This window comes from Rhea pennata, chromosome 2, assembly GCF_028389875.1.
Source record: "Rhea pennata isolate bPtePen1 chromosome 2, bPtePen1.pri, whole genome shotgun sequence".
Classification (NCBI taxonomy): Eukaryota; Metazoa; Chordata; class Aves; order Rheiformes; family Rheidae; genus Rhea; species Rhea pennata.
In genome coordinates this window covers 98,726,901-98,739,783 of record NC_084664.1, presented here as the reverse complement: position 1 = coordinate 98,739,783, position 12,883 = coordinate 98,726,901, and the positions used below count along the sequence as shown (strand labels likewise).

Sequence of the window (12,883 nt, the reverse complement as noted above, 5' to 3'; positions counted from 1 at the left end):
CTATTTATAAAACCTTTTAAAGTAACAATTACGTACCAAATGGTAGGCCAAAATGCATCTCAAAATTTTTTTTCAATCTGTAGTCAATAAAAAGTTCTTATCAAATGAATTATTATATATATAAATTATTTGCCATTATTATAAAACAGCAAAATTGAAAAATTAGCAGATTAAAATGGTTCTGCTGGTGTAATGAAAAAAGCAGAATCCTTACTATGAGAAAATAGTAAGTGTTGTCTTATTTTTTTATTGCCATTATATTCTTGAACAAAGTATTAAATATACAAGATTTTTTATTAGTGCAAAATAGAGGCTCGTGTATAATACAGTTATTTATAGTTCATGTACAGGCTCATTAGACATATCTGTGTATGGATATGCACATGTATGTGTTTATATGTGATCAAGATGTTCATTAGCACTAGAGGCAATGAACACAGGAAGTCCTTAAAGCCAACTTACTCCTTCAGAAAGGACAGTGAATGGGTACATTGGTCAGACATTAATCAAACTAATACGCCTGCCTGTTATTCTTGTTTTTCCCAACACAACTGAAAGACTTATCTGACATTAACTGATAGTCCAAAAGGTTAAAAAAAAAAAAATTCTAAAAGGTGAAAGACAAGACCCACACCTTAGAGAGGAAAAAGGCCCCTAGCCAATACTCGCTTTTAGACAAGTGGTATCCTATTTCAGTGTCTACACTAACAAGGTAATCTATGTTCTCATGACTCAGTCAGAAGAGATGAGTTTAAAATAAAAGTCTATCCCAGATCTATTACAACACTCAGATGAGTCAGCAGAATCCCATTTTCTCAAAGAAAAGCTGGAAAGCTTTTGTTTTAGCAAGACTTATCCAGCATCTGACTTAGAACTGCCTTTTTTTATTTGGGCTCATAGAACCAGTAAGAGACAAATCCTACCCATATCAAGTTGACATACACTGAACATTAAGGTATTAGAAATCTAGTCCCTCATTTCAGCATCCCAGTTACATATCTGTAAAGCGAAAACAGTACTTCACACCAGTTTCTAGTGCTTTGATATCTTGATATTGAAACTTTTATAATCACAAATACTTTCCCTTTCTGAAAAAGAGCTGTGCCAAGTAGGTCTCAGTCAGGATTTTTTTTAAATAAAGAAATTTAATACCACTTAAGTCATTCATTTTACACAAAATAGTGTGGTAGACTTACTAGCGTCTCTCTGATTTATTAGACAAAGATATAACAAGTATTATTACTCACAACAATCACAGAGCAATTTTCTCACATACTGACAAGAATTTATTTCAGCTACAATCCAGAAAAGATTTTTCTCTAATATTTCACTATGGGATATCCCCTGTCCATAACTGCTACTTCTCTGATACTGATTTCTGCAAGTGGCAGAATTTGACTCCACACTCTCTTATGTTTTGCATCCCCCTTGTTCATCATCTGCTCCAGCCCCCAATGCGTCTTTGCAGATAAGATCTGTATAAATTGGATATCAGAGCTCTCCAAGATAAACCCTCAGAAAGAAGAACTGAAAGTGCTACTTATTTTATACAGGTATGGGGAAAAAAACGACATTTGAATATACTTGCACTGAATCCATCCAATCAGAATTATATCCTATAGAAACCTTTTTTAAAATACAAAAATAGGACTTTTGGGGTTAAAAAATACAACAAATCGACAGGAACACAAATTCTAAAGTATCTGTAATCACAAACAAGTAGAAATCTTAGCATGCTTTCTATAGTTTACTACTTTCATACTCCTAAAACACTTGCTCCTGTGAGAAGAAAGTCCAAAGAACTAATGTAACTTGCAGTAAAACTTTCATACTTGATTGCCAAAACAAAAGACCTAATTTCCTACTGACATAAGAATCTAGCTAACTGACCTGCTGGTTGTAAAAACCATGTTACACTAGACCATGGAGGACCAAGTGCTTAAGAAAGATCTGGATTCTTGAAAGCCAGGAGAGAGATGGCTAACATTTAAAAGTACTACTGAACTCTCACCAGCATCAGAAAGTGCAGTCGTTGCAAGGAGAGACAGTTCAGAGATTGAAAACGCCCTCAGAGAGTTCAGGCAAAGTAGTTTTCTTTGTCAAAATTTCCAGTGGTCCTTGCAAATAGAATTTGTTTGAAAAGTAACCAAGTATCTAAAGTTTACTGAAGTATATATCATATCTAATTGATACGGTACTCAGTGGAAGGACTAGAGATGTTACAAATGCTACACAAACCAAGTCAGAGAAATATATTGGCAGTGACTCAGCTTCTTCACAGGAAAACCCACCACCCTGCTTGGATACATTTAGTGAGCATTTGCTTAATTAACCTTAGGATTTTCTTGTTCTGCTATTGTTCCAACACCGTATCTGGAGTTGGGGAAAAACAAACACCAAACGCAAACCTATTCAGAGTGGGGGTCACATACACTCTTCTAAGCCTATTATGGAAGGAGGGAAAAATGAGGAAAGGAAGTGTAATGTATGTGAGCTAGAGGAAATACATAAAAGGGAATATTAATGCAGAACAGAAGAACAAAGTAAAGAGGCAGTAAAACTAATAGTAGAGAAGGTAAGGAAAGTGCACATAAACTTTTGACAGCAAGGTCTGTTCAGGCTAACAGAACAAGAATCACTAAATTCAGCAGCCATCAAGGAGAACCAGATGCTTCCCACGCCCTCAAACTCAGAAATACAAAACACTGTGCATCCAAGGATATGTTGGGTAAGAATCTGTTTTTCCCATCTGTAATGACTAATTGGTGAACAACTCTTTGCTAAAAAGAAAGAAATAAAGTAAATCTACCTGTCGATGAATAATCTCTAGGTTTGCTTTTGCTTTATTCACTAGTTCTTCTATTTTTTCAGCATCTTTTACATTCTTGTTTTCTCTGAAGGCGTCTCTTATCCTTCTGATGGCATATGTTCTAAACATAAACAAGAAAACATGTATTTGTAAATGTGCTATAGTGATGACATTTCAACATTCTTTAAAACACGTTGATAATTTTTTCCAAATATAAATATATAAATAAAACGAATACACACACACACATACTATTTACCCAGACTTTACAGACATCTCTTCTTATTTAAGGACATGTGTTGTCTGAGTTCAAGCAATGACCAGACTTTTTAGTTTAAAAAAGTGGTTTTACTGGCACTTACTGTAGAAAAGTTTCATACTTCATGTATTTAGACCAGTCATTATAGCTGTGCTTGTTACTGCCAAAAAGAGGCACCTGTGCTTGCCAATATTAAGAAGCTTCTTGAAGCTGCATATAGGACTACTGCTGTTGGATACGCAATCTAGATACTAAAAGGAAAAAGCTCAAGGACATAAAAAAGCCCCAAAACATAAAAAAACCCCAAATCATCCTCAAAATAATTATGAATCAGTGCAATTATTCTTACTCCTAGTATTCTAAAGGTCATTGGTGACAATGCTAACTACTAAATAAATTACAGGTTTTACAAGTTCTGACTTTGTAACCTGGCAGTCACCAAAGGCAGTGACAGATCAATTATGCCAAAAACTGATCCTTTCTCCTCCCTCCTTTCTTCTCCTGAAAAAGCACATTTCACCTTTCAGTCCAACCTCCTCATTCCTCTTCAACTGCTAAGTAGGAACAGGATATGGTCTCTGCAAGTAGAAAGAGATTATAATCTCTGCTTCCAGAGAGGAAGGTCCAAAGCTGCAGTCATCTGCAGTCTACTGGCTTTATTAAAGCCAATAAAGAACCTTTGTGCAGTCTGCAGTGCACCGCTCAACAAAAAAGCAGGGCCAATTTCAATATTAAAATACAGTTTTCAGATTCAGCAGTAGAAACTTTCATTACATACTTGCTTGGGAGGAGGGGGGGGGAGGTGGCAAATTTATCCTGCTCAGCTGTCCTGCTTCCATTTTTCCACTGCATCACATACAGAAAGCAAAATCCTATGTTTGGCATTGAAAGGAAAAAGAAGGTTGCTGTAAACAGCACAAACATTAGACTACTTCAACTGTTGCTTTTCAGTCTTGTGTAAAAGTGAAACACAAGGCACAAGATTTTCTGGAACATGATCATAAAACCCCACATACACAATGTTAAAAAATTAAAATATTGACGGGGGGTAGGGGAGAAGTAGGGAGGAAAAGAGTATGAAAGATTAACAGTCAAAGTCACTCTATACCATTAGATGGTGCTATCCAGCTCTTAATGCAGGTTCCATGAGCCAAGTGGCGTATTTTCTGTGCAAGCTCATAAATAATACATTTCAATCACAGGAACCAGGACGGTTACGGAGTGCCACCCTGCTGCCATACACCAGCAGATGGTGTGTGCTTTTAATTAGGGCCTGTTCACCTATAATGTGACACTGGGGTGTATGAGTGAGTGCGTGCATGTTTGTATGTGTGAAGTTAATAGAATGTATTAAATATGGAAGCTCATTCTCATCTGCAGCTGGTGTCCTAGCAAGACTTTAAGGGGAAGCTGCTTATTTCCAGAAAAGAAACAACCTCAAATCACTGATATACTGCTGCTTGATAATGCATGAATTTGAAATCACCCCGCATATACATAGGGTTAAGCTGTGCATAAACATACCATGCTTTCTACACGAAAGGAATGGTTGCCAAAAGACACAGAATCCTAATATCAATTTTTCTTAGCTTAAAAACAAACAAAAGAATAACAAAAACAACACGAATCCATTGCTGGGTACACTTCTTCCAAAATGTAATACAAATGAGTAACGTTATCTACATAAGAAAGATCAATGGGACTGAACATTTCTTGTTCAGTGTAACATCCATGGTCTGGTTTTCGTACAGATGGTGCACTAATTGATCCATTTCCTCCCTCTTTTGTTCATTATACCCCAAAGTTGTTGAGAAAGAAAGGCAATATACTTAAAAAGTGGTCTGATGATGCTTTCTGTCCATCTGTAGTTAAAAAGCACCCTGTACTGTTTTTCCTCTTTATAATTTTTTTAAACTTTAAGCTATGAATGTTAACACTCAAATTGAGTTAGTTTACATAGGCTTAAGTACTACAGGTACAGCATTACATCTCCAATATTTTCTAAACACATATCAAAGAATAACTCTCTATCCTGATACTCTTTATTAAAGTTACACTGAGATTAGAAATATCACTTACAATAAGGAAGAAAGGAAGAGCTGAGCTCAAAGCTGAAACCCAACGCTGTATTTTACTGTCAAACATCCCTTTTCCCCATTGAGAGATGTCAGGGGAGCAATGCCAACTTTCAAACAGCCAAATTCTTTCAAAATTATGTAGAAAGTGTTAAGTCAAGATACAAACACATTGGACATTTTTTTAACAACAGCTTTTTATATGCAACAGCTGTTGCTAGCAGCAGAATTGCAATGCTCTCCGTACTTCCAGAGTTTCCAAACCGTGTATATAACAAAATCTAGTAGCAATATTAGGACTGCAATATTGCTGCAAGTCTATGAACAACTGAGTTCTTTTGAAAATATACTAATGGGTGTGTAGCTACAAGCAGTAATGATATATGAGGATATATTTCCATGAGCCAGCAATGTGTTCCTGCGCCAAGAAGGCCAATGGTGTCCTGGGGTGCATTAGCAAGTGTTGCCAGTAGGTTGAGGGAGGTGATCCTGCCCCTCTACTCCGCCCTGGTGAGGCTGAGTCTGGAATACTGCATCCAGTTCTGGGCTCCCCAGGACAAGAGAGAGATGGAGCTACTACAGTACGGCACAGGGCTACAGAGATGATTAGAGGACTGGAGCATCTTTCTTGTAAGGAAAGGCTACAAGAGCTGGGACTCTTCAGCCTGAAGAAGAGAAGACTGAGAGGGAAGCTTATCAACGTCTACAAAAATACCTTAAGGGAGGAGGTCAAGAGGATGGTGCCAGACTCTCTTCAGTGGTGCCATGTGACAGGACAAGAGGCAACTGGCACAGGCTGAGACACAGGAAGTTCTGTCTGAACATGAGGAAAAACTTCTTTATTACAAGAGTGACAGAGCACTGGAACAGGTTGCCCAGGGAGGTTGTGGAGTCTCCTTCTCTGAAGATATTCAAAGCCCACCTGGATGTGATCCTGTCTAACATGCTCTAGGTGATCTTGCTTGAGCAGGGAGGTTGGACTAGATGATCTCCAGAGGTCCCTTCCAACCTCAACCATTCTGTAATTAGGTATGAAGAGAACCCCTTCATTTAGACATGTATCTGTTTTTCTAAGATAACTCCAAAGGTGGTCTTGTTGATAAACAGAGACTGGTCAGCTGATTAGCTATCACTACAGTATTTACTTTCAGTTAAGTAAGCATAACACACCCAAAATGATCACGTACCATTTGAAGGCGCAGCTCAAAATGCCAGTGCATGGCTAGCTTCATAAAAAACATATGACATTAACCTAAAAGAAGCACTACCTGACGACATAGAAAGAGACAGAGAAGAGATGAAAAGCACGCTGGCACCTCTTCCTCCTTTCCGTTAAATGTTTTTTGTAATTTATGGAAGGTTATTTATCTGAACATACCACCTGATACAAGTAATTAAGGATATACAGCTCTATAACATCTTAATCCAATGTGAATTAGGCAACTGCTGCAATTTTGCCACCCCTGGCTACATGGAAACTGCCTCCCTCTGCCATCTCCTCAGACCAGTGCTGTCCACCTGGCTACTCGAACCCATTAGACAGTCCAGCTTAGCAAACTGACAGAAGACTAATGCACCAAAAAAGTGATTTTTTTTTTTTTAGTGAGCTGAACTGGCTCTTCATGGGGTTGGATGAGCACTAGTGCTGAGGAGCAGAGAATAGAGTGGTACAGATACACACCAAAGTGGTTTGCGATAGATCCCGCTCAGAGAGGCAGAGCAAGTCACATAAATAAACAGGGCTCTGCAATGAGAATATAAGGAACAAGCTCTGTGGAGAAACCCAGTGACATAGCAAATTTGTCTAGCCCCACACCCAAGCAGTCTCTGGGAAAGTTCCTAGGAACATAAGAGTGAGTGTTCATTAATGGACATCATTACAAATGAAAACTCAGTTTACATTTCATAATCTACTGTTTTTCTCACCACTCTTTGGGAAAAGATACTGAAAAATTGCCTGAAAATGCACTGAAGTGTTTTTTTCCTTTTTTTTTTGTCATCCATGTATTCTGAAATTTTAAAAGAAAACATCTTAGCTTACAGTTAAATACATTCATTTAGCTCTGTCTTACGTATGCATACTCACCAAAACACTTTCTGTGATCCCTACTTATGAGCATCTGTCGCACAACTAAATACCAATTAAATCACAAGTATGTACTTAATGGGTAATAGATTCAGTATAATGGCCTCAGACCAAAGTCACTGCAGGTGAATGACTATGCAAGGTAACAGATGCCCGTAAGAAGAAAATAAAAAGAATGGTTGGGGTTAATCTGAGAACAATGCCAGGGCCAGAGCATTAAGACAGACTCATAAGCAAAGGACACTAACTGTTAATGCTAAAAGACAACAATGAAATAATAGTAAATACTATTATGGTTAGCTGTGGTTAGAAAACACAGTCCTTTTCCTCATACTCAGTCATTTACCTCTAACTTCAAAGAGTCCAACCTTCTTCCTTTCCTTGAAGCACAAATGAAATCCTATCGTATCACATCCTCATAAAAATGAGGTCTACAAGAAATGAAATCTGAAATAATGTCTATCTAAGGAAAAATGAAATCACAACACAGGTATTTCAGAAAATAATTGATGTTTGGGGATTTAGATATTTTTATTTTAAAAATGTTTACTTAAATGATGCCTGACCAGAAAATAAAAATCAGTTTTCTTTTCAAGTCTTCACTGTTATATCTTTGTACTCAGCTAAAATAGAACGTAAGGCAAAAAAAGCTGAAACACTGTACAAAGCGTATTTGCTTTTAACTACACAGTACTACGCCTTCAAAATAAATGTTTCTGAGTAATGTTTCTCTGCACTACTTTGCATTGACCAATACTCATGACACGCTGAAGGTTTAAATCATCTTTCAAAAGCTGCCTTATAAATATGCTGACATTTAATCTCTGTGACTGTGAGCAAAAATAGTGTATTAAAGGAGCACATCACAGTTAAAGGCAACATACTGCTAAACATAACGTCTATTACAAATTGTTAGTCGTTGAGCACTGATAGAAAGACTGAAGAGGAAGACTGTGATACACAGTCTGTGCAAACAAAACAGATCTAAGGGAAGAAACCAGAGTTAGAACACTCAAGACTTCAAAAAAAAAAAAAAAAAAAAAAAAAAAAAAAAAAAAAAGGAAAAATGATTTTTTTCCTTATTAGCTTAAGTTATATTTAATAAATTAATAAATTAAGGTAAGCAAACACTACAGACCCAGTAGGGTTAATACTTTTGAATTTGAAATGAGATATACGATGCTTTTAGTTAAGGGGACAATATGCAAAAGTGAGATATGGATACATATCTCAAGTGAGATGTGAGTACTATAGTAATAGTACAATATCAGGTGAGGGATTCTTTTAAAAATATTCCTTTTCAGTAGAGCTGAATTCCTTTTCCTTACCACCTCTCCCTCCAACTGAGCTCTATTAATTTAATGTAGCGACAACTTGAATTTTCAGAATTTCCCACTATCTTGGCAAAACAAGCACTGGATGAGATTTCTCTCCCTGAACTAATTTTCAGAATTACATATAATTTAATAATGGAAAGTTTCAGAATAAAAAAATCTGCAAAAAAATTCATTTTAGGTTACATTAAACTTTTATTCTTTGGTCAGATATCAATAATGCTTTCATACACAGAGCTACTTCAGAAGGCAGACAGACAGACAGAATTGTTTGAAACTGAGAGGTAAAAAGACTCACTTTGTCACTTCGGGCCAATACAAACAACACATTCCTCTCCAAGTCTTCACACTTCATAGGGAAGAGGTAGTGACTTATTTTGTTAAATTCAGAAATAACATAAGGGTGTGGATGTAATGTTTTATCAGCAAGGTTGTTTCTCAAACTTCATCACTAGACACATTTTCAGCACTACCATCTCAAGTTACAGTACAACAAAGGTGACACCTGCTAATCCTGGAATCAGAATTTGTTTCTGGAGAGCAAATAGGCAAGGGCAGGAAGGGGAAGAAGAGAAGAGTAAAGAAGAAGAAAAATTTGCTTTTGGTTAGAGAGTTACGAAACTTAGTACAAAAAGTGTAATGACAATCTTTCAAGCATGGTCTGTTCATTAATGCAGGATAATTTCTTTGGATTTTCTAATAAATCACAAATCAAATTTCTTTTTTTCCTAGCCAAAGTCCTTTGCAAAACGCTATAGAACAAAATCTACAAGCCACTACGTGGTTTCTCCGCTACTACAGAAAATACTAGGAGTTTCTATGGAAGTATCAAGAAATGTATCAGGAAGAGTACAGCCCAAGACATGCTTTATAAGAGAGGATTACCCCAAAAGAACATAGAACAGGGATAAAAACAAGGAACCTAAGCCCTCTTGGCATAGGGAAAAATAGCATAGTGAGGATGGGGGAGAGGGAATAATAATAATAATGAAAGCTATTGCTTGCTCTTTCTCCCAATAAATAATTAATTTCAGCATTTCAGATACCTATTTTTCAAAGGTTGAGCTAATGAACAGCCTTAGATGATCAGTAAGACATTTGCTAATGAACTCTAGAACATACATTTAAAACCCTTTAAATAATTATTAGTGATCCAGTGTATAGTACGATACACACTGCATGATCAGATACAAGGATCTGCTAACAATTTTATTTCTAAAGCAAATCTTGCTACTTTGCATCCCATATCTCAAAACTTACTCCATTTGCTAATGGAGTAAGTTTTATAAGCTTATCCTTGTAAAAGCAGGCTGTCCTAGATGCGAAAGAGAAAAAAGTAATTTCAACACACATGCCTATTTCAAAACAGTTTGCCTTCATTTGCTTTAACCAATCAAAAACATGAAAACTCCTCCTCATATTTATGTATAGAATCTGTGACTGTTTTTAGTAAAGGAGGACTTTTTTTTTTTTCTTTTTTGACTGTATCCTTTTATCAGTTTGTGTCTGTACTCATTTCAATGAAGAGAACACAACCGTGATTACTGATGAACAGGATCACAAAACCATTTGGGCTGGAAATGACCCTGAGAAGTCTATAGGCCAATCTCAAAGCAGTAGCAGCACTGATTTCAGATCAGATTACTCAGATCTTTGTCCAGTTGGGTCTTGAAACCCTCCAAGGACAGAAACTGTGTAACCTCCCTTGGCAACATGCTCCACTGCTTGACTGTCTTTTTCCTTATAATCAGTTAGACCCTCCCTTTCCATTCATAGAATAACAGAATCATAGAATCAGTAAGGTTGGAAGGGACCTCTGGAGATCATCTAGTCCAACCTCCACGATCAGCAGGGTCACCTAGGGCATGGTAGACAGGGTTGCATCCAGGCGGGCCTTGAAGATCTCCAGAGAAGGAGACTCCACAGCCTCTCTGGGCAACCTGGTCCAGTGCTCCGTCACTCTCACAGGGAAGAAATTCCCACTCACGGTCAGGCGGAACTTCCTGCGATTCAATTTCTGCCCATTGCCTCTTGTCCTGTCACACGGGACAACTGAAAAGAGTTTGTCCCTGTCCCCTTGACACCCTCCCTTCAGGTACTTGTACACACTGATAAGATCCCCCCTCAGTCTTCTCTTCCCCAGGCTAAAGAGGCCCAGCTCTCGCAGCCGTTCCTCATAGGGCAGATGCTCCAGCCCTTGGATCATCCTTGCGCTGGACGCTCTGCAGTAGCTCCGTGTCTCTCTCGTACTGGGGAGCCCAGAACTGGATGCAGTACTCAAGATGCATTTCAACCCACTGTTTCTCATCCTCCTGATGTGCACCTCTGTGGAGAGCCTTACTCTGTCTTCTTGATGACCTCCTCACAGGCATTGGGGGGCTGCTGTTAGGTGTCCCTGAAGCAGTCTCATCTTCTGGCTGGACAAGCATCAGTGTCTCAGCCTCCCCTCACAGGGTAAGCGATCTGGCCCCCAAACATTTCAGAGGGCCTCTGCTGAACTCACATCCCTTAATCAATGTCTTTGCTGTGCTGTGGGCCCAAGATTGGATGAAGTATGCTAGATGCGGTCTAATGAGTGCTGAGCAGAGAGGGACAATTTCTCCCCTAAATCTGCTGTCAATACAGTCCAGGACGTGGGTGCTCTTGGCCTTCCTTGCTGCCAGGACACACTGCTGCTTCATACCCAGATCACTGCCCACCACCATTGCCAGGCCTTTTTCAGCAGATCTGCTCTCTGGCCAGTCAGTCCCTAGCCTGTGTTGTTGCTGGGCCTCTCCCTTCTCAGGTGCACGACTTCATGTTTGTCCTTGCTGAGTTTCATAAGCTTGCTGTTGGCCTATTCCTTCAGCCTGCCTAGGTCCCTCTGGATGACAGCCCTGCTTTGAGGGTATCAACTGTTCCCCTTAACTTGGTATTATCTACAGACTTTATGAGCAAATACTCTATCACCTTCCCCAGGTCATTCATAAAGATGTGAAACAGGACAGGTCTCAGGACAGACTCCTGCACTACCCACTTATTACCAGCCTCCCAGTGATGAGTATGACTCATTAACCACTACCTTCTGAGCCTGAGTCTCCGATCAGTTTTTAACCCTTCTAGTTGTTCACCTATTGAGACAAAGCACTCAGATGCAAAAACACTGTTGGCGCCAGTGTCAAAAGCCTTGCTGAACCTGAGGTAAATGACATCCACCGTTCTCCTCTCATCCACAAATCCAGTCATTTTATCACAGAAGGCAATCAGGTTGGTCAGGCATGATTCACTCTTGGCAAATTGATGCTGACTATCCTCAAACACCTTCTCTGCCTTCACATGCTCAGAATGCTACCACTGTTACTAGTGCATAGTTAACTACTCCTATTTTTGCAATTTTTTTGAAACATACTTTTTTCTTTTATCCCAACATTCTGGAAAGCACTGCCCTCTGCAGAAATTTTTTACACTTAATGTTAATCAATGACTTCTTATTTTAAGTATAGCAACAAAAAGTAATGATATTCTAATGGAAAGGTTTTCTTTAAAAGCTTAATTGGAGTTGTTACTGTAATGTTATATTGCAAAAGAGATTAGAACAGGGTAACCAGTGAGGGACCCAACTGAACAATTTGTTCAGTTAATTAGGCATCAGATAAGGATGTGCTGCAGGAACCAGAAGCAGTATATGCCACAGATAACAAGTGTCCTGACGGCCTAAAATAGTAAATAGCTCTCTGCTAAGCTTTTAATGTCCAAGAACCTGACAAGTGCTGACCAGGACACTGTAGTTGCTTAGCAGTCCAATTATTAGGTACAGAATTCATTGAAACCTCCAGTTCAAATCCTGATGAGACTTATTTCTCTCTTCTTCCTTTTGAGGCGATTAAATATCATTCCATTTGTTGGGCTGGTATTTCAGATGTGCTCTTAAGAAAAAAACCTAGCATGTTGTGAATTGCCATTACAAATTCCATTGCATTTTTCTGGCAAGATTAGAGTTTTAGTCCAATACTGTGGCCAAAATTTCTCTTTCACTGTTGTGCTCTACATTGGCTAGGTATTGTCTTCTATTCTACGAATGGATGTAGCTTAGTACACGTTATGGGTATCCTGAAGACTGCTGACCATGCTGAGGTTTTTGGCAATTGTAAGTGTTCATTTAGAAACCAAATGGGTGCTGAAAAGCCTTGCTGGTTGGAAGTGTTTTCCATTTGCCAGAGGAAAATGATTTGCCTTTGATGAAGTAGTAGTCCTTAGTTTTATTTTTTAAGCAATCAGGCATAAAGCTTTGAGATATTCTAACTTGTTGAACCACAGTGTGTTTAGCCTAGATGACAATGA

At 38.4% G+C, this 12,883-nt stretch overlaps 1 protein-coding gene across 7 annotated transcripts in view; it reads right to left on the bottom strand.

The window, feature by feature from the left end:
- Positions 1-12,883, bottom strand: part of LYRM4 (LYR motif containing 4) — an 86,189-nt gene that overhangs the window by 61,037 nt on the left and 12,269 nt on the right. For 6 of the 7 annotated variants that reach the window (XR_009957648.1, XR_009957649.1, XR_009957650.1 and 3 more), the window contains one exon: positions 2,810-2,930. The exons of the other annotated variant lie outside the window; for it this stretch is intronic. Coding sequence is in view for 3 of the 6 variants with exons in the window: in XM_062570003.1 (XP_062425987.1) it covers positions 2,810-2,930 (121 nt within the window). In the remaining 3 variants the exon portion in view is untranslated. The remainder of the gene's footprint in view (positions 1-2,809; positions 2,931-12,883) is intronic. 7 annotated transcript variants of the gene reach the window in all.